Here is a 20,661-nt window from a genome sequence, read left to right as displayed (position 1 = left end):
TATTCCAACCTAAATCAGATGACAGCATCTGGAAACGGACGGCATATTGGGCATATTGAGCTACAGAAAGGGTCCCCTGACAAAGGTTGAAAAGGGACTCCGTAGTTGATACCAGACGACCAGGTTCATCAAACACCTTGTGGAAGAGAGCAAGTTGAGAAACCACAGGATCATCTCGCTCCCAAAGAGGGTTCACCCAAGCCAAAGCCTCGCCCTCCAAATGGGACACCACAAAAGCCACCTTAGCACGGTCAGTTAGGTACAGTAGCGGGGATAATTCAAAGTGTATTTGGCACTGGTTGAGAAACCCGCGACATAATTTAGGTTCCCCGCCATACCGAGGTGGCCTGGCAAGATGGGGCGAGGGATGTGGAGCGGACGCCTGAACAGGTGCAGAAGCGGCAGTCTGAAGAGAAAGGTCGATTATCGACAGAGGCCATAAAATTCAAAATATGAGACTAAGTGTCCCGTTGTTGACTTAACTCTTGCTGAAGAGACGCCAACTGAGTAGCGTTACCAGGGTCGGTAGACTGTAATGTTGCGAGACGAGACTCCATGTTATTGAGAAAGGTCATGATTCTAGTCTGGTTCTCCCGCAAAAAAAAGTAACTCCTTTTGAGTGGCAGAGACACCAGCGGGGTCCATGGCCTGGTTATACTGTAAGAATCAGGCTGCACTCAGATGACACCCGAGTGCAGTCCTATTGTGAGTGTGACGATTCAGAGAGGGAAAGCGGAAAGTGGACCCTCTAGACCGCGACGACGAACCCCTCACGGACGAGCTGACCAGATAGACCGCCCCCTATACAGGGAGAGTTAGGGGCAGGCCCGTGAGAGACTATCGCCACGGAAGCTGGAGGACCAGGACGGGAGAAGACCATGAAGAGGCGGAGATAGTAGGACCACAGTGTTATGCTATAAGAATCAGGCTGCACTCAGATGACACCCGAGTGCAGTCCTATAGAGAGTACTGCAGAGACACAGGACTGATGGGTAAACTGCAGCAGTACAGGGACTGGCGGAGGAACTGAGGAAACGTAGAGGCTAGCAGGATACAGGAAAGACAGGATAAACCCAAAGTCAAAGGGAAAACGAACTTCATAGAGACTAAGAGCGGCCAGGAACACCTGAAGGAACATATGATAACCCGGCACAGAGGGACGGCAGGAAGCAGTTTAAATACTTATAGGCAGGGTAGCACTTCCAGGTAACAGACCTCCAGAACCATAGAGAGGACAATAAGGAGAGCCGACCTCCGGGTCCTAGTCCTCCAGGACCATAGAGGAGACGAAGAGGAGGACCGACAGAAGATCAGAAGTGCACATGCGCAGCACTGAACCTGGTATGCGCGCGCACGAGAAGCAGAGGCCGGGAGCAAGCGCGGAGAGAGAGACGCTGACTGGGGAGGCGGCAGCAGCGGTATGATATGGAGTAAGTTTAAAATCTGTAGTAGTGTGAATGTGGAGGGAGCAGGAGAAATTGCCGCGCACACAGCTGAGGATCAGCTGACGTTACTGAACCCCAATACACTGGAGCATGTGTTGACAGTGCAGACAGCACTTCCGAGCAGCAACTGGCGGTGTTGGAGCCCAGGGATTACAGGAGAAACAGAGTGTAGGCAAAGGCCTAATTGGAGCAAATTGAAAGGGAACCTGTCACCCCCCCCAGGCTAATGGTGCACAAAGAGAAGGTGGCTCTTTTACTTATGCTCCTTGCACACGCTGAACTAAACACTTATAAAATGTACCCCCTCATACCGTGAAACCGTCCCAGAGGCGGGACTTTCCTTCTTAATCAGACGCAGCACAGCCGTCATTCATACCCCCTTGGCGCCGCCACCTCAGCGTTGTTCGAATCTGTCCCGGAGCCTGCGCAGTTATGTTATACCTTGGCCATGCGCAATTAGCGCTGCCCGTCTTCTGACATCATTTGATGTCAGGCTGACGCCTGTGCGGCCGCGCTGCCGGAGATCCAGTGTCTTTCTGATTTATTCACACTGCGAGGCTGGGATTCATGGGCATGCGCTGTGCATATCTTCGCCTCTCACTCATCTCCTTCCGCCTTCTTCACACTGTGCGGTGTCAGCTGATCCCTAATCACATGCAACGGCCGTGACGCCGCACAGTCTGAAGAAGGCGGAGGAAGATGAGTGAGAGGCAAAGATATGCACTGCGCATGCCCATGAATCCCAGCCCCGCAGTGTGAATAAATCAGAAGGCACTGCGGGGCGGGATCTCGGGCAGCTCAGCCGCAGTCAGCCTGAGATCAATCGATGTCAGAAGACAGGCAGCGCTAACTGCGAATGGCCAAGGGATAACAACAGCGAAGGCTCCGGGACAGATTCAAACAACGCTCAGGAGGTGGCGCCCAGCGCCAAGGGGGTATGAATGATGGGTGTGCCGCATCTGATTAGGAAAGACCCTCCTCCGGAACGGTTTCACGGTATGAGGGGGCATATTTTATAAGTGTTTAGTTCAGCGTGTGGAAGGAGCATAACTAAAAGAGCCACCTTTGCCAAATGCAGCATTAGTGCTGCACAAGGTGGCTCTTTTAGTTACAAACGCCTGGGGGGGGGGGGGGTGACAGGTTCCCTTTAATATCTGTAGTAGTGTGAGTGTGGACGGAGCAGGAGAAATTGCCGGATACACAGCAGGGGAGCAACTGGCGTTACTGAACCCCAGTAATACGGCAGCAAGTGTTGACTGTGCAGACGGCACTTCTGAGCAGCAACTGGCAGTGTTGGAGCCCAGGGATTACAGTTCAGGTGATAGAAACATGAACACAACAGGAGACCTGGATACTGTTGCCAACCAATTATTTAATCTGGAAGAGGACTGGCAAATTCCTGCGAGATCCAGGCCTTGTTCATTTTCAGAAAAGTAAGCCGGTCAACGTTATCGGAGGATAGTCGCATGCGACGGTCTGTTAGTACACCACCTGCGGCACTAAAGACGCGTTCCGATAATACACTAGCAGCAGGGCAAGCCAGCACCTCCAATGCATACTGGCTAAGCTCTGTCCATGTATCCAGCTTAGAGACCAAAAACATGAATGGGGAAGAGCCGTCTGGGAGTACGCTAAGAGGCCAAGACATGTAGTCTGTCACCATCTGACGGAAACGTTGCCTCCTGCTGACTGAAGCCGTCTGTGATGGTGTAGACATTTGTGTCGGGCACACAAAACTTTGCCACATTTGGGCCATACTAGTCTTGCCTTGTGCTGAGGCACTGCTTCTGCTCCCTCTTTGTGCAGAGCTTCCTCCACTGCCTCGACGCACTGAGCTGCTTTGTAAAGCACTAGCAGCACTGCTCTGGGTTGGAATGGAGAACATGATGGAATGCTCCAGTGTGTCTTGGTACTCCCGCATTTTACGCTCCTGGTTCAAATCCCGCATTTTATGCTCCCGGTTCAATGATGTTATGAGGCTTTGTAAGTTGTCCCGGTAGCGAGGATCTAGGAGGGTGTACACCCAATAATCAGCCGTGTTGAGAATGTGGGCGATCGTTTCTCAGGCACGGCAGCATGAAATCAAACATGTGCTGCAGACTGCCAACTGGCCAAGAAACGCTGTCCCCTACTTGAGGCGTGATCTGCCTGCTCTGCATCACCCCACCCTCGCTCTACATACTGACTACTAGAGCATTGTGTAACTCCCTCCTCTGGACAGATGTCTTCCTCCTCCACTGACTCCTCCTCATCCTCCTCACAAAGTGTCCCCTGCCTAGGCCCTTGTGAGGAACCACAGACTGTCCAGAAGCAGATGGCATTTGTGACTCCTCATCCTCCACCTCTTCCACAACCTCATCCCTTAGCGCTGGCAGTGTTTTTTCAAGCAGGCAGATAAGGGGGATAGTCATTCTGACTAGCGCATCATCTGCACTCGCCATCCGCGTGGAATCATTGAAGGCATGCAAAACCTGGCAGATGTCCTTCATAGTGGCCCACTCAGTGGTGGTGAAGTCTGAACGGCGCGCAGTGCGACTTTTTTGCGTCTGATGCAGCTGGTACTCCATTACTGCTGCCTGCTGCTCACACAACCACTCCCAACATATTTCCACCCAGTGGGTAGGTCACATATGATGCGATGTTCCGGAAGGTGGAATCGGCGCAGCAGAGCGGCAATGCGCAATCTTGCCATGCTGGAACGCCGCAAGTGAGCGCACTTTAGGTGGACCTTGTGCAGCAGGGCATCAAGATCCGGATAGTCCCTCAAAAAACTCTGCACGACCAAGTTGAGCACATGTGCCAGACATGGGATGTGAGTGAGGTTGCCTATGCCAAGAGCTGCCACCAGATTTCGGCCATTATCACACACTACCATGCCTGGCTGGAGATTCGCTGGCACAAACTACACGTCACTCTCCTGCTTGATGGCATTCCAGAGCCCCTGCGCTGTGTGGCTTCGATTCCTCAAAGAAATTAATTTCAATACGGCCTGTTGACGTTTGGCCACGGCTGTGCTCATATCGGTCGTAACAGGTAAGTATTCATGGGTCCATGTGGAGGTAGACTGACGCCTCCTGCAGCGCTGATTCAGAGGAACTGGAGTATGAGGAGGAGTCAATGTGTATTATTATTATTTATTGTTATAGCGCCATTTATTCCATGGCGCTTTACATGTGAGGAGGGGTATACATAATAAAAACAAGTACAATAATCTTAAACAATACAAGTCATAACTGGTACAAGAGGAGTGAGGACCCTGCCCGCGAAGGCTCACAATCTACAAGGGATGGGTGAGAATACAGTAGGTGAGGATAGAGCTGGTCATGCAGCGGTTTGGTCGATCGGTGGTTACTGCAGGTTGTAGGCTTGTCGGAAGAGGTGGGTCTTAAGGTTCTTTTTGAAGGTTTCGATGGTAGGCGAAAGTCTGATCTGTTGTGGTAGAGGGTTCCAGAGTAGGGGTGATATGCGAGAGAAATCTTGTATACGATTGTGGGAAGAGGAGATAAGAGGGGAGTAGAGAAGGAGATCTTGTGAGGATCGGAGGTTGCGTGTAGGTAAGTACTGGGAGACGAGGTCACAGATGTATGGAGGAGACAGGTTGTGGATGGCTTTGTACGTCATGGTTAGGGTTTTGTACTGGAGTCTCTGGGCAATGGGGAGCCAGGGAAGGGATTGACAGAGGGGAGAGGCCGGGGAATAGCGGGGGGACAGGTGGATTAGTCGGGCAGCAGAGTTTAGAATAGATTGGAGGGGTGCGAGAGTGTTAGAGGGGAGGCCACAGAGAAGGAGGTTGCAGTAGTCAAGGCGAGAGATGATGAGGGCATGGACTACATTGGGAGAAATCCCCAAAGGTGTGTTCACACTGAGGATTTGTGCTGAGTGCTTGGAGTAGAACGTTTGGGGAGGTTTTTGGGAGCATTTCTATTCTAATAACTCCTGAAAAAATAAATAAGTCGGTGGAAACACATCCCAACAGCATTTTTCTTTGTCTTGGTAGCAGAAGTTCTTGAGGTGCGCCTTGGTGAAGTCGCTGTCATAGATAAGTCCATGTAAAGAAAAAGAAAATACACGTCCGCACCGCTGTTATTAGTTAGACCCTTATTCCTCTCTTAAGCTGTAACCTTATGCCGTATATAGCCTTTTTTTACAAAAAAAGTTCCACCGGGGTGCTGCTAATACAACAGTTCATAAAGAATCTCAAAAAATAAGAACAAAAGGGATGAAGCGCACTCACCGGTGATGAACCAACAGATTTATTTGTAAAGCGCTGCGGAATATGTTGGCGCTATATAAATAAAAATTATTATTATTATTATTCGGACATAACTTATGTGCTGCAGGGAGGGTTGTGAACACACACGGACGACGGCCGTTTCATGCTTAAAGCACTTCAACAGGAAGGAAGTGAGGTGGGTCTTTTACCTGTGAGATCTTCTGACCCCTCCCTCCTCCTCACATGTCACCATGGCTAAATAACCACAATCCGGAAAACATGTGAAATAACAAGTGAAATAACACACTGTATAAAAAGTTTTTAAGATCTGTACCCGGCTTCACAACATTTACCCAATGGGCAGTGAGGGAAAGGTATCGTCCTTGTCCATGGTGACTGTCCACGCATCGGTGGTCAGGTGGACCTTGCTACTGACGGCGTTTAGTAGCGCATGTTTAAGGTTTCCTTCCACATGCTTTTGCAGGGCAGGGATGGCTTGCCCGCTGAAATAAAAGGCACGTTGTATTGTGGGACTGCCAATGCCATTGAGTTACGGAAGGTGTCAGTCTCCACCAGCCTGAATGAGAGCATGTCAAGGGACAGTAGTTTTGCAATGCCAACATTCAGAGCCTGTGCTCAGGGGTGGTTTGCCGAGAATGGCCACCTTTTCTCCCATGCCTGTGCTACAGATGGCTCTAGACTGGGCTGGGAGTGTGAGGATGACAGGGAACGTGGTGCTGTGGGTGGAATTACACTGTCTCTGTCCAACAGTGCCAGAGGTTCTTCCATGGTGATCCTGTGAGGAAGCAGAACCAGCCGTGTGTGAGCTGGAGGAAGAGGCTACAACACGAGCTGAAGAGGTGGTAGGTGGAGCTGTAGGTTGGCCTAGGTCTTCAGTATGTTTTTGTAACTCCACCATGTGCTTGGTCCGCACATGTTTCCACAAATTTGTGGTATTGAGGTTGCTGACATTTCTACCTCGTTTGATTTTCTGACTACACAGCTTGCATTTGACAAAGCAAATGTCATCTGCAACTGTGTCAAAAAAGGACCAGGCACTGCAAGTCTTGGGAGCGCCCATTTTGGGTTTTGGAAGAGGCATGCTCCTAATGGGTGCCAAAGTGGAGGCTACAGGCAACCCAGTCTGCCCCCTCTCTCCTTTATGGGCTGTTCGGGGAATCTTTTCCTCAGAGCTGCTCCCACCACCTTCCTGTACCGCACGCCATGATGGGTCAAGGACCTCATCATCTACACTACCCTCTTCCAACAACTGCTTCTCCTGGGTAGTCTCGGCAGCACAGTACGCACCAGAAAGTGGCACCTGAGTCTCATCATCAGATGCGTACTGAGGTGTGCTGACCGTAGGCACTGGTCCACCCGCTTCTTCAGATTCAGAGAGACAAAGCAGTTGCGCATCACTGCATACTGACTCTTCTTCAATTTCTCAAATGCTGCTTGGCTTGCCCCTTCTTTCCAAGCCAAAAGATTCAGAGAACAGAAGTAGAGATGGCTCCTGTCCAGGGCTCTCTGACTGCCTGGGCAATTTGGCAGGTGGTGAAGAGACAGATGGGTGCTCTTCAGTGCTCTGGACCTGAGAGGATGTGGCACTAATTGAAGTCGATGCGCTAGCTGCCATCCATCCGACAACGGCTTCAATTTGTTCGTCCAGCAACAGTGGGGTACGACGAGTTCCTACAAGGCTGCGCATAAAGGACTGTTCCCTAGTAAAACTGGGGATGCTGAGTCACTGGTGCCCGCAGCAGGCACAGAATCCCCATGTCCTCTCCCTGCAGAAACTCCACGCCCACGTGCCTTACTCCCTGCCTTCTTCATCTTGGTAGACTGATAAAGATAGGCAGAAAAGTACTAAGGGCTTAGTGTGCTTATTCCTGAACAGGTATAAGAAACACTAATTTTATAAAGTGTGGACTAGACTTTAATATGAGCTAATGTGGCCTACACAACTGTAAAGTGGAGTGTTTGGTGAACTTTATTAACTTTTTGTTTTTTTTCCACAAAAAGACACTGGATGTGCCCAAAGATGTAAAACCGATAGTATCACAAACTTTTTGTAGCTATTACAATGCAGGAAGGCAACCTACAATGCAATAGATGAGGCTCCAAAAATAGGCTAATACTAATTTGGCTGGGGATGCAGGGCACAAGGCTGCAGAAAGGCTCCTCTATCTACTCCTATATAGTGCATGCAATCTAGCAGGATACGGAAGGAAACACACCACTAATAGGAGAAATCAGGAAAAATGGGCAGCACTAATGAAAAAAAGAACAATGTAACAGTATGAGGCAGTGACGCACGCCGAGTGGACTACAACCAGATGTGGCTACAGAACAGACTAAAGCGTGAGATGCACTCACACACAGTGACCTCGCAGACCGCCATGAATGGCGCCGCAAGGCTGCAGAAAAGCTCCTCTATCTCCTCCTATATAGTGCACCCCAATCAAGCTGGATATGGATGGAAACACACCACTAATAGGAGAAATCAGGAAAAATGTGATGCACTAATGAAAAAAAGGACAATGTAACAGTGTGAGGCAGTGACGCACGCTGAGCGGACTACAACCAGATGTGGCTGCAGAACACACTGCAGCGAGAGCTGAACTCACACACACAGACCTTGCAGACAGCCGTGAACGGCGCTGCAAGGCTGCAGAAAAGCTCCTCCATCTATTCCTATATAGTGTTTGCACGCTATCTAGCTGGATACGGATGTAAACACACTAATAAGAGAAATCAGCAAAAATGTGCAGCAGCACAAATGCAAAAAAGGACAATGTAACAGTATGAGGCAGTGACGCACGCTGAGGGAACTAAAACCAGATGTGGCTGCAGAACACACTGCAACGTGAGCTGCACTCACATACACAGAGACCTTGCAGACAGCCGTGTACAGCGCAGCAAGGCAAAAAAAAAAGGTTCTCACACAGCAGTTGCTACAGTAGCCTGGGTAAAGCACAATGAAGCAAATCGTTAATCTCACACTGTCCCTCAGTCAGAACAACAGAGTCCTGTCCCTAACTGAATTCACAGCAGAATGAACCCAAAATGGCGGCGGCGGCTTTTATAGTGCATCATGACATCATTTCAGCAGCCAATCACAGCTATGCCAGTAGTTACATGCCTAACATGCATAACAGGATGTGCCCACACTTCTTAGGATTCCTCATTGGCTGAATTAAATCAAACTGGCTCATAGCATTATGGGAACTTCCGATTCCGGTATTCAATATTGCAAAAGTATCGGAACTCAGTATCGGAATTCCAATAACGTGAATATCGGCCGATACCTGATATTTGCAGTATCGGAATGCTCAACATTAGTCAGTGATAATATCAGGAACACCGTGACTGATGCAAAGATCAGATCAGTTCAAGTGTCCAACCTGGGAACTGGGTTACCTGCTTTTTCATGCACGGACGGTTTGCCGGGACGGGCGTGACTGCTGGCGTGCTTAACCTGCGACACGTGACCGTAGAGGAAGGATCAGAGGCGGAGACAACCAGTGAGCTCCAGGAGGAGATATCAGAGAGCGGCGGGGACCGGCAGGGCCAAGTGGAGGTCAGGTGAACAGAGGTCAGTGACGGGAGATCAGTGGGGAATCAGAACGAGACAAGAGAATGGTCAGGTCAAAGCCGAGAGTCATATATCGGGAGAGCAATGGAGGTACCAGGGGAACAGGCAAGACAAGCAGTCACAAGATGAAGCAGAAGTTAATACCAGGTGAACCATAAACGGTACAGAATCAGCAGACAAAAGCAAAATGAGAACAGACCAGGTCAAAAACAGGGGGACTACATGGCAGCATGCACAAGGCATAAGTACTAAAGGGTCAACTAACTCAGCCGTGGGCAGGAGTATCACTGACAGACGGACAGCCCAAGAGAGGCTATTCAAAGCCCTCACAAAGCCAGAGGGAGGCCACCAAGATTAACCCCAGAAGCACTAGACAAAACTTCATATAGACCATGACATGGTGGTTGTTGGCAATCTAAACTATCATAAGTGCCAATATTTTCTGTCCGATGAGTTCCAAGAAGAAATATTAGATATTCAAAGATAAGCGTAGAGAAAGTATTAGCGCCCCCATTTCAGGAGAGATTGTGCAGTAATCTGAATTCCTTAAGATTGAAAACATAATGGTATTTGTGACGTGGAGTGAATCCATGATACTAGGGCTCGAGCCATGCCAACACATCTCTTGCAGGAGTGAATAAATGTATGCTACAGCCACCAGTCACGCACAGCTTAGAGATATATCATGGCACAGGTGTAATGTATTTTAGTTATCGTGATCCTGTTTGAAACTAGTTGGTTTTAAAAGAAATTGAAAAGTCAGGATAAAGGGAAACTCGGCTGTTATTGTAGAGAAATTCACACTTGGCCTCACTGCACATTTATTCTTGTCGATCATAAAAGTGAAATTAGGCCAGAAAGACTGGACCTGGGCTTATAGGGACCATATGAGCACATTCAGTAGCACAGAAAAGAGAGAAGGTAGATTTATCCAATAAGATATCAGGGTTCTAGGAAGCCAACAGCATCATTACCCTCCGCTTTCTCTTACAGACCCTTAATAATATTTTTCTTCAAATGATTTTTTAACTTGTCAGTACATTGTACGTTTGAGGTTATTTGTCTTTGTAGTTTACAGATCTGGGCAGGTTACTGGCAGCATCTCCTAATTTCAGGGGGGTAGGTGTATCTTCCAGGCTATACGTTCTACAGAAAAGGGCTTTTAATGCCCAAAGTCATTTGAACAGTTTTGTATTGAGAATGTTGTGGTCTAGAGACGAAATGGTGATCACACGATTGTGATACGGATGGACTACACCACCAATAAAGCAGCCACAGCCGGTGACTGAGAAGAATCTGTGACTTCTCTGAATTTAGTGGTTACTACTCACCTGGGTAGTCATATGTAGGAATCTCCTCTTTACACTGCTCATCATTCCTCACATAGGTCTCTATAGTATTAATATGGGTCAGATCTTCACCCTGAAACAAATATTGTAAAAGTGGTAGAAACATGTAATTAGTATGACCAAAAACAACACGACAGCAGTAGTTATTGGAGACAAATACTATAGCTGCAGTTCGGTATAAGGCCGGCTTTACACTCAGCGTATGAAAATACGGTCCGTATATTACGGCCGTAATACGCTGAAAAGTCCCGAAAATAGTGGTCCGTAGCTCCTCCGTAGGCAGGGTGTGTCAGCGTTTTTTGCGCATGGCATCCTCCGTATGTAATCCGTACGGCATCCGTACTGCGTGGTTTTCTCGAAGGCTTGCAAAACCAACATACCGCTATAGAAGTGATCCATGTGTCCCAAAAAGAAAAAAAAAAAATATAAATATATATATATATATATATATATATATATATATATATATATATATATATATATATATATATATATATATATATATATATATATATATATATATATATATATATATAGTTAGGGCCAGAAATATTTGGACAGTGACACAATTTTCGCAAGTTGGGCTCTGCATGCCACCACATTGGATTTGAAATGAAACCTCTACAACAGAATTCAAGTGCAGATTGTAACGTTTAATTTGAAGGGTTGAACAAAAATATCTGATAGAAAATGTAGGAATTGTACACATTTCTTTACAAACACTCCACATTTTAGGAGGTCAAAAGTAATTGGACAAATAAACATAACCCAAACAAAATATTTTTATTTTCAATGTTTTGTTGCAAATCCTTTGGAGGCAATCACTGCCTTAAGTCTGGAACCCATGGACATCACCAAACACTGGGTTTCCTCCTTCTTAATGCTTTGCCAGGCCTTTACAGCCGCAGCCTTCAGGTCTTGCTTGTTTGTGGGTCTTTCCGTCTTAAGTCTGGATTTGAGCAAGTGAAATGCATGCTCAATTGGGTTTAGATCTGGAGATTGACTTGGCCATTGCAGAATGTTCCACTTTTTGCCACTCATGAACTCCTGGGTAGCTTTGGCTGTATGCTTGGGGTCATTGTCCATCTGTACTATGAAGCGCCGTCCAATCAACTTTGCAGCATTTGGCTGAATCTGGGCTGAAAGTATATCCCGGTACACTTCAGAATTCATCCGGCTACTCTTGTCTGCTCTTATGTCATCAATAAACACAAGTGACCCAGTGCCATTGAAAGCCATGCATGCCCATGCCATCACGTTGCCTCCACCATGTTTTACAGAGGATGTGGTGTGCCTTGGATCATGTGCCGTTCCCTTTCTTCTCCAAACTTTTTTCTTCCCATCATTCTGGTACAGGTTGATCTTTGTCTCATCTGTCCATAGAATACTTTTCCAGAACTGAGCTGGCTTCTTGAGGTGTTTTTCTGCAAATTTAACTCTGGCCTGTCTATTTTTGGTATTGATTAATGGTTTGCATCTAGATGTGAACCCTTTGTATTTACTGTCATGGAGTCTTCTCTTTACTGTTGACTTAGAGACAGATACACCTACTTCACTGAGAGTGTTCTGGACTTCAGTTGATGTTGTGAACGGGTTCTTCTTCACCAAATTAAGTATGCGGCGATCATCCACCACTGTTGTCATCCGTGGACGCCCAGGCCTTTTTGAGTTCCCAAGCTCACCAGTCAATTCCTTTTTTCTCAGAATGTACCCAACTGTTGATTTTGCTACTCCAAGCATGTCTGCTATCTCTCTGATGGATTTTTTCTTTTTTTTCAGCCTCAGGATGTTCTGCTTCACCTCAATTGAGAGTTCCTTTGACCGCATGTTGTCTGCTCACAGCAACAGCTTCCAAATGCAAAACCACACACCTGGAATCCACCCCTGACCTTTTAACTACTTCATTGATTACAGGTTAACGAGGGAGACGCCTTCAGAGTTAATTGCAGCCCTTAGAGTCCATTGTCCAATTACTTTTGGTCCCTTGAAAAAGAGGACGCTATGCATTACAGAGCTATGATTCCTAAACCCTTTCTCCGATTTGGATGTGGAAACTATCATATTGCAGCTGGGAGTGTGCACTTTCAGCCCATATTATATATATAATTGTATTTCTGAACATGTTTTTGTAAACAGCTAAAATAACAAAACTTGTGTCACTGTCCAAATATTTCTGGCCCTAACTAATATATATATATATATATAATATATATATATATATATATATATATATATATATATATATATATATATATATATATATATATATATATATATATATATATATATATATATATCAGTAGACACATATATGTATATATTAATATTTTTTCCAGCGCTATACAGCTTGAAAGCCGGTAATTCAATTACCGGCTTTTTCTTTCTCCTTCCTAAAACCCGACATGATTTGAGACATGGTTTACATACAGTAAACCAAGTCTTCTCTCCTTTTTTTTTTGCAGATTCCACACTACTAATGTTAGTAGTGTGTATCTGCAAAATTTGGCCGTTCTATCTACTAAATTAAAGGGTTAAATGGCGGAAAAAATTGGCGTGGGCTCCCGCACAATTTTCTCCGCCAGAGTAGTAAAGCCAGTGACTGAGGGCAGATATTAATAGCCTGGAGAGGGTCCACGGTTATTGGCCCCCCCCGGCTAAAAACACCTGCCCCCAGCCACCCCAGAAAAGGCACATCTGGAAGATGCGCCTATTCTGGCACTTGGCCACTCTCTTCCCATTCCCGTGTAGCGGTGGGATATGGGGTAATGAAGGGTTAATGCCACCTTGCTATTGTAAGGTGACATTAAGCCTAATTAATAATGGAGAGGCGTCAATTATGACACCCATCCATTATTAATCCAATACTAGTAAAGGGTTAAATAAAACACAAACACATTATTTAAAATTATTTTAATGAAATAAAAACAATGGTTGTTGGAGTATTTTATTCTACGCCCAATCCAGTCACTGAAGACCCTCGTTCTGTAAGTAAAAAACATAATAAACCAACAATATCCTTACCCTCCGCAGATCTGTAACGTCCAACGATGTAAATCCATCTGAAGGGGTTAAAATATTTTGCAGCCACGAGCTTTGCTAATGCAATGATGCTCATGGCTGCAAAAACCCCGGAAAATGAAGGTAAAGTAGGTCAATGACCTATATTTAGCTTCATTTGCGGTGAGGCGCCCTCTGCTGGCTGTTCCTAGATCGTGGGAACTTTCCTAGAAAGCTCCCAGGCTTTCTAGGTAAGTTCCCACGATCTATGAACAGCCAGCAGAGGGCGCCTCACCGCAAATGAAGCTAAATATAGATCATTGACCTATATTTAGCTCATTCCCCGGGGTTTTGCAGCGAGGAGCAGCCTGCATTAGCGGAACTCCTTGCTGCAAAATGTTTTAACCCCTTCAGAAGGATTTACATCGTTGGACTTTACAGATCTGCGGAAGGTAAGTATATTGTTGGTTTATTATGTTTTTTCTTTTACAGAACGAGGGTCTTCAGTGATTGGATTGGGCGTTAAAATAAAATATTACAACAACCTTTGTTTTTATTTCATTAAAATAATTTTTAATAATGTGTTTTTTTTAACCCTTTAATTCAATTGGATTAATAATGGATAGGTGTCATAATTGACGCCTCTCCATTATTAATTAGGCTTAATGTCACCTTACAATAGCAAGGTGGCATTAACCCTTCATTACCCCATATCCCACCGCTACACGGGAATGGGAAGAGAGTGGCCAAGTGCCAGAATAGGCGCATCTTCCAGATGTGCCTTTTCTGGGGTGGCTGGGGGCAGGTGTTTTTAGCCAGGGGGGGGGGCCCAATAACCATGGACCCTCTCCAGGCTATTAATATCTGCCCTCAGTCACTGGCTTTACTACTCTGGCGGAGAAAATTGTGCGGGAGCCCACGCCAATTTTTTCCGCCATTTAACCCTTTAATTTAGTAGATAGAACGGCCAAATTTTGCAGATACACACTACTGACATTAGCAGTGTGGAATCTGCAAAAAAAAATGGAGAGAAGACCTGGTTTACTGTATGTAAACCAGGTCTCATATCATGTCAGGTTTTAGGAAGGAGAAAGAAAAAGCCGGTAATTGAATTACCGGCTTTCAAGCTGTATAGCGCTGGAATAAATATTAATATATATACATATATGTGTCTCACTGACATATATATATATATATATATATATATATATATATATATATATATATATATATATATATATATATATATATATATATATATATATATATATATATATATATATATACCTATTCTATGTGTACACATTTATTCTACCTATTGGACTGGAAGCTGTCAGTGTGATTTTACTGTACACCGCACTGAATTGCCGGCTTTTCTCTCTAACAGCGCTGCGTATTTCTCGCAAGTCACGCTGCTTGTCTGTGTGTAATCCGTATTTTTCACGCTTCCATAGACTTTCATTGGCGTATTTCTTGCGCAGTACGGTGACAAACGCAGCATGCTGCGATTTTGTACGGCCGTAGAAAGCCGTATAATACTGATCAGTAAAATACGGCAGATAGTAGCAGGGGCATAGAGAATAATTGTGCCGTATGTTTTGCGAGTTTTACGGACGTAGTTTCTGCGCTCTTACGTCCGTAAAACTCGCAAGTGTGAAGCCGGCCTAAATCGAACCTGTTAGTTCCTTATTACAAATTTGAAAATTTGAAGATGTTTTACACCACAAAAGTGTAAAAAAAAACTTGAGGAATTGAGGCCCTAATGTCTATGGTCATCTTTAGTAATGTCATCTCCGCCATTTGCACTGCACAAGTTTAAAATGTATAATACTGGTGGATAAAACAAGACCGAGCACAATACCGTCACAGCCGTCTACATATCATAGAGAAGATCTCATGACACCTTCTCTCAATCTACCTGATAATCCTGGGGAAGATCGGGATCGGCTTGTTTACAGTCCTGTGGAAGAAGAAGACGGAGACATCTCTCTGGTGTTGTCCTCAAACTGGATAGATCTGGAGGAATCACATACAGGGACTGAATTCATTCTTTACATACAGGTAATTATAGACGGTTTGTATTTAGTACTGTCTATTACCTGGTGATGTGAGGGGCTGGGGAACCTCCATCATGATGTCCTCGTACAGATCTTTGTGTCCGTCTAAATACATCCACTCCTCCATGGAGAAATATATGGAGACATCCTGACACCTTATAGGAACCTGACACATACAATGATACTGTCATCACCCAGATCTCTTCACACAGTTACTGTATAATGTCCCAGCATTCCCAGCAGTGTCACCTCTCCAGTCAGCAGCTCAATCATCTTGTAGCTGAGTTCTAGGATCTTCTGGTCATTGATGGCCTCATGCATCAGGGGGTGAGGTGGAGGCCCTGTGATTGGGCTAAGCAGTCTTCCCCATCCCTCAGACACAAGGACCTGACAGTGCTCACTAGAGGTCTTCTTCATTACTATATAATCCTGGTTATGGAGAGACACATTGATAAATCTCACTAAAGACATTTCTGGAGTCCTCACCTCTCCAGTTCTGTCCATCTGTTATTTCCATAGATATGAATGATGTAATGTGGAATCATCAGAATCTCTCACCTCTCCAGTAAGACTGAAGAGGATCTCTAGGGTGAGGTGTAATATCCTCTCCACCATCTTGTCTCTGTCCATAATCATCCTTGATGGGTAAATCAGGAAAATTTTCTTATATAGAATATCTTCACTGACAGGATCTGATATTGTTGAGTCCTGATTGAGAAGATGAGCCGATGTAACATCATAAAAATCCTATGTAATAATAAAATTACTGGAGATAATAATGGGAAACATCTCAGAAGATAGAACATGTAGGTGTTGTATTCTGTAATATTGTGTGGACTGGAACATAAGTTGAATTTCTGACTAAGGCTAGTTTCACATTTGCTTTAAAAAACGCAGCGTTTTTAACGCAAACGCATGTGGTGCAAAAAACGCATGTAAACGCGTTAAAACGCTGCGTTTTTTAGACGCATGCGTTTTTGCATGTGGTAAAAAAATGCGGCGTTTTGACGCATTTACATGCGTTTTTTCCTGCGTTTACGTTTTTGAAACGCATGATGAGAAGTGTGTGACAGATGCCAATCATCAAAATCAACTAGAAAACTCACTATAAACAGAAATAGCTAGGGTTAGGATCCCTAGTAACCATAGGGATCCTAACCCTAACCCTAGGGATCCTAACCCTAGGGATCCTAACCCTAGGGATCCTAACCCTAGGGATCCTAACCCTAGGGATCCTAACCCTAGGGATCCTAACCCTAACCCTAGGGATCCTAACCCTAGGGATCCTAACCCTAGGGATCCTAACCCTAACCCTAGGGATCCTAACCCTAGGGATCCTAACCCTAGGGATCCTAACCCTAGGGATCCTAACCCTAGGGATCCTAACCCTAGGGATCCTAACCCTAGGGATCCTAACCCTAGGGATCCTAACCCTAGGGATCCTAACCCTAGGGATCCTAACCCTAGGGATCCTAACCCTAGGGATCCTAACCCTAGGGATCCTAACCCTAAGACTTTGGATGCCAGGCGAGACACTGGCGGGTCTATTACAGGAGATTCAGCCCAATCTTTCCTTAGATCAGTTGAATAAGGATACTTCGCCTCAAGAGGTTTTTGTCCTGTGAAGCGTTTATCCAGTCGCTGCCTGTGTTGATTAAATATAGCCCGAAACTCCAGGTGAAAGGCAAATGCTCTAAGAGGGCGTTTATTCCTCTTGAAGGACACAGCGTGACCAGGCACGGAGCCAGAGTCTTCATCAACCTTCAGAATCTGGGTGACAGCCTCAATCAGTGAATCCCCCATTTTCTGAAAATCTGGCGAATCCAGATCCAAGGAGACATCCGATTCATACTCAGAATCGTGTTCACTACAAACCTCTGGAGAGGCAGAGTGAGAAACGGAGCTCACGGACGCCAAGGCATGTGACTGCTCAGGTGACGTCCTACGGATCCGCTTTCCAGATGCCTGTACTTTCTAGAGTACTTGCTGCTAGCTGACGGCTACGTCAATCATACGAACACTACTATCCACAGAAGTAACACAGAAAGATTCAATAGCTTTGGCCAGAGAAGCCATGGATTGCAACAGTGACAAAACCCACTCAGGGGTACTCAGTACACTGGGCTCAGTGGCAGTGGCAGGATCCTGAATGTATTTGGGGTCACAGGCTTTGCAGAGCATTGAACTCTCAGCTTTAGGAAATGCAGACTGGCAGGAGTTACATGAAGTGAAAAAGACTAATAGTCTTAGCAGTTTTCTTTGGTGCCTTAGGCTGGGACATGATGTACCCCTCTATGTGCCCCTTTAAATAAAAGGGATTCCTACAGAGTTTGGGGTACAGCAGAGGTGCAGGAGAGCGATAGTGCAGCGCTCCCTTACCCAGATCCCCTGTCTCTTCTTTGCAGTGTGGCACTCCTGATGTGGCTAGCGCTGTCCTCAGCGCTGATGCCTCCGGATCCTTGTGCCAGGAAGCCGCTTCTGGATGCCAGCGTGTGTCTGGAGGCGGCATGGGAAGGAGAAAGATGGCCGCCGAGATCTGCATAGTGGGTGGGGCCGCCGGAGTCTCCAGCTGCGGCCTGCAAAAGGCCAAAGCTGGGGGCTAAATTTTTCGGTGCCGGACAGGAGAAGCCGGATGTTCGCCTACCTGCTGCCAGTATGGGACCCCATTGCCAGCGCTGACCCTGACGGCCTGCTCAGAGCCCTCCAGCCCCAGCAGTTACCCGGAGAAGTTGCTGGGTGGCGGGTAACGCAGCTGTATGCAGCAGGTCAGGATACAGTAAGTCCTCCTTCTGTCACTGCTGATTTTGGATGGTGCAGGGATAAAGGGTGAACCCTCAATCCACCATCTCTTTCATAGGGAGGTGGAGAGAGACCATCCACCTCCTTGCATCATCCGCTTTAACAGTGGGGGGCTGCACGGATGCCAAAAAAGTGCCTCTATACATCCAAGGGGCTCAATCCCCCAGGATGGACAGGGCTGATTGTCTGGCATTAGGCATGGCTGCAGAAGAGGGTACATGGAGGTGACACTCCATGTGCTAGTCTGTTGATGGTGCGGGGAGATCGGTGCCCTTGAAAGAACCCGTCGGCCCTAAAAATCAGCCCAGGTAAGGCTTCCTACATCGCAGGAGGGGGTACGTGTAGGCGACACTTCACGTTCCCGCCTTTTGTTGGTTTGGGGAGATCAGAAACTTGTAAGGATCCGTCGCCCCCTCGTCCGAAGGGAAAAGCAAAAATCTAAAAATTGAAAAGTTAAAATAAAAAAGTTTTTTTTTTTTTAAGACCAGACCCGTGTGCCTCATACGGACACTAAACATGAACGGCTTCTCTTGGAGCCAGCATGAGGGTGTATACTGCAGAGGAGGAGCTAGCTTTCTTTGTATTAACTTAGTGTCAGCCTCCTAGTGGCAGCAGCATTACACCCATGGTCCTGTGTCCTCCAATGAGAAGGAGAAAAGAGGAATGCAATGATGACCAATAATTCGGAGTACTTGTACAAAAGAGGGATACAATTGAGCAGAGTATATAGCCCGTTACATAGACTTTTTTATACGCTTTTTACGCAGTTTGGAGCCTCCTGATGGCTGGGAGTAAACCTGCAGTCCTGTGTCACCCAATGTTATTAATGAGGAAAGGAGCTCTATAAACAAAACACCCCGACATGCAGCCCAAAGCAAGTGACATTACACATTATTCGGCAATGCACCCCCATGCACAAAACATCACCCTCTTCCCCACATCAGCCCTCCAGCAAGCAGCAACACCCCCGCCTTCCCCATGCAGACTCCCAGCACGCAGCCCTATGCAAGTAACAGGACCTCCTCCTTCTCCACGCAGACCACATCATGCAGCCCCACACAAGTAACAGCAGCCCTTCCTTCCCACGCAGATCCCAAGCCCTACGCAAGTGACAGGAACCCATCGTTCCCCATGCAGACCCGCAGGACGCAGCCCCATGCAAGTAACCGGCCCCCTCCTTAAACATGGAGACTCCCAGTGCCACTCAAGTAACAGCACTCCCTTCTTCCCATGCAGACCCCCAGTCCCACGAAAGTAACAGCACTCCCTTCTCCCCACATAGACCCCCAGTCACACAAAAGTAACAGGACCCCTCCTTCCACACATAGACCTCCAGCCCCATGCAAGTAACAGGACCCCTCCTTCCCCACGCAGACCCCCAGCCACACGCAAATACCAGGCCCCCACCTTCCCCACGCAGACCCCCAGCCACACACACAAGTAACAGGACCCCTCCTTCCCCACGCAGACCCCCAGCCACACACACAAGTAACAGGACCCCTCCTTCCCCACGCAGACCCCAATCCAAGAAATACAAAGTCTCCCTGTTCCCTGTGCGCCCCTCAAACATGCAGCCCCCCTTGCAGGAATATCCACTTGTCTGTGCCCCCAAATCACCTCAGTGTAATCTCTGCAGCCTCCGCACAATGCGGCTTCCTGGTGTCAGGTTTGCAATGGAGGAAGAGGCTCCGCCCCTCCTGTGACATCATCTCCTCACATGGTCACATGACCTGACGTCAGCAGAAGTCCTTCACCAGTTTGGATTTAGCCTTGTCCTCATCTAGTGGGGGCTCTGCAGGTGGAGGGATGTGGAGATCCCCCATTACTGGCGCATTAATACTAGAAATATATTGCACAGGGGATATCGCAGCCAATTCCCACAAGAAGGATCCTGGAAACACAGAAATGATTCTTTCTCTGCAGTTTCTATAAGACTTAAATGGCACCTGTCACCCCCCCAAAATCGAAGGTGAGCTAAGGCTACTTTCAGACTAGCGTCGTACGACGCACGTCGCAATGCGTCGTTTTGCAGAAAAAACGCATCCTGCAAAGTTGTTTGCAGGATGCGTTTTTTTCTCCATAGACTTGTATTAGCGACGCATTGCCACACGTGGCAACCGTCGTGTTGTGGCAGACCGTCGGCACCAAAAAACGTTGCATTGTAATAATGCATCCGCTGCCCCCTATGTGCTGCGTTGACACAGGA

The 20,661-nt window shown here is 46.7% G+C and overlaps 1 protein-coding gene across 4 annotated transcripts in view; it reads right to left on the bottom strand.

Annotated features, from left to right (window-relative positions):
• LOC138663837 (zinc finger protein 84-like) overlaps window positions 1–20,160 on the bottom strand; it is a 58,115-nt gene extending 37,955 nt beyond the window's left edge. Inside the window, exons 1-6 of one of the 4 annotated variants that reach the window (XM_069750184.1) lie at window positions 20,073–20,154; window positions 16,215–16,364; window positions 15,906–16,085; window positions 15,699–15,822; window positions 15,518–15,615; window positions 10,585–10,675 (exon numbers count right to left, since the gene is read on the bottom strand). In XM_069750184.1, the coding sequence (XP_069606285.1) occupies window positions 10,585–10,675; window positions 15,518–15,615; window positions 15,699–15,822; window positions 15,906–16,085; window positions 16,215–16,292 (571 nt within the window). In that variant the 5' untranslated portion in view covers window positions 16,293–16,364; window positions 20,073–20,154. Of the gene's footprint in view, window positions 1–10,584; window positions 10,676–15,517; window positions 15,616–15,698; window positions 15,823–15,905; window positions 16,086–16,214; window positions 16,404–20,072 lie in introns of all 4 variants that reach the window. The other 3 variants (XM_069750183.1, XM_069750185.1, XM_069750186.1) reach the window with 3 other exon arrangements.
• Window positions 20,161–20,661: the final 501 nt, after the last annotated feature.

The sequence above is a fragment of the Ranitomeya imitator genome, chromosome 2, assembly GCF_032444005.1.
Source record: "Ranitomeya imitator isolate aRanImi1 chromosome 2, aRanImi1.pri, whole genome shotgun sequence".
Taxonomy (NCBI): Eukaryota; Metazoa; Chordata; class Amphibia; order Anura; family Dendrobatidae; genus Ranitomeya; species Ranitomeya imitator.
The sequence above is the reverse complement of the archived record's forward strand: the minus strand, read 5'-3'. Positions and strand labels throughout refer to the sequence as shown.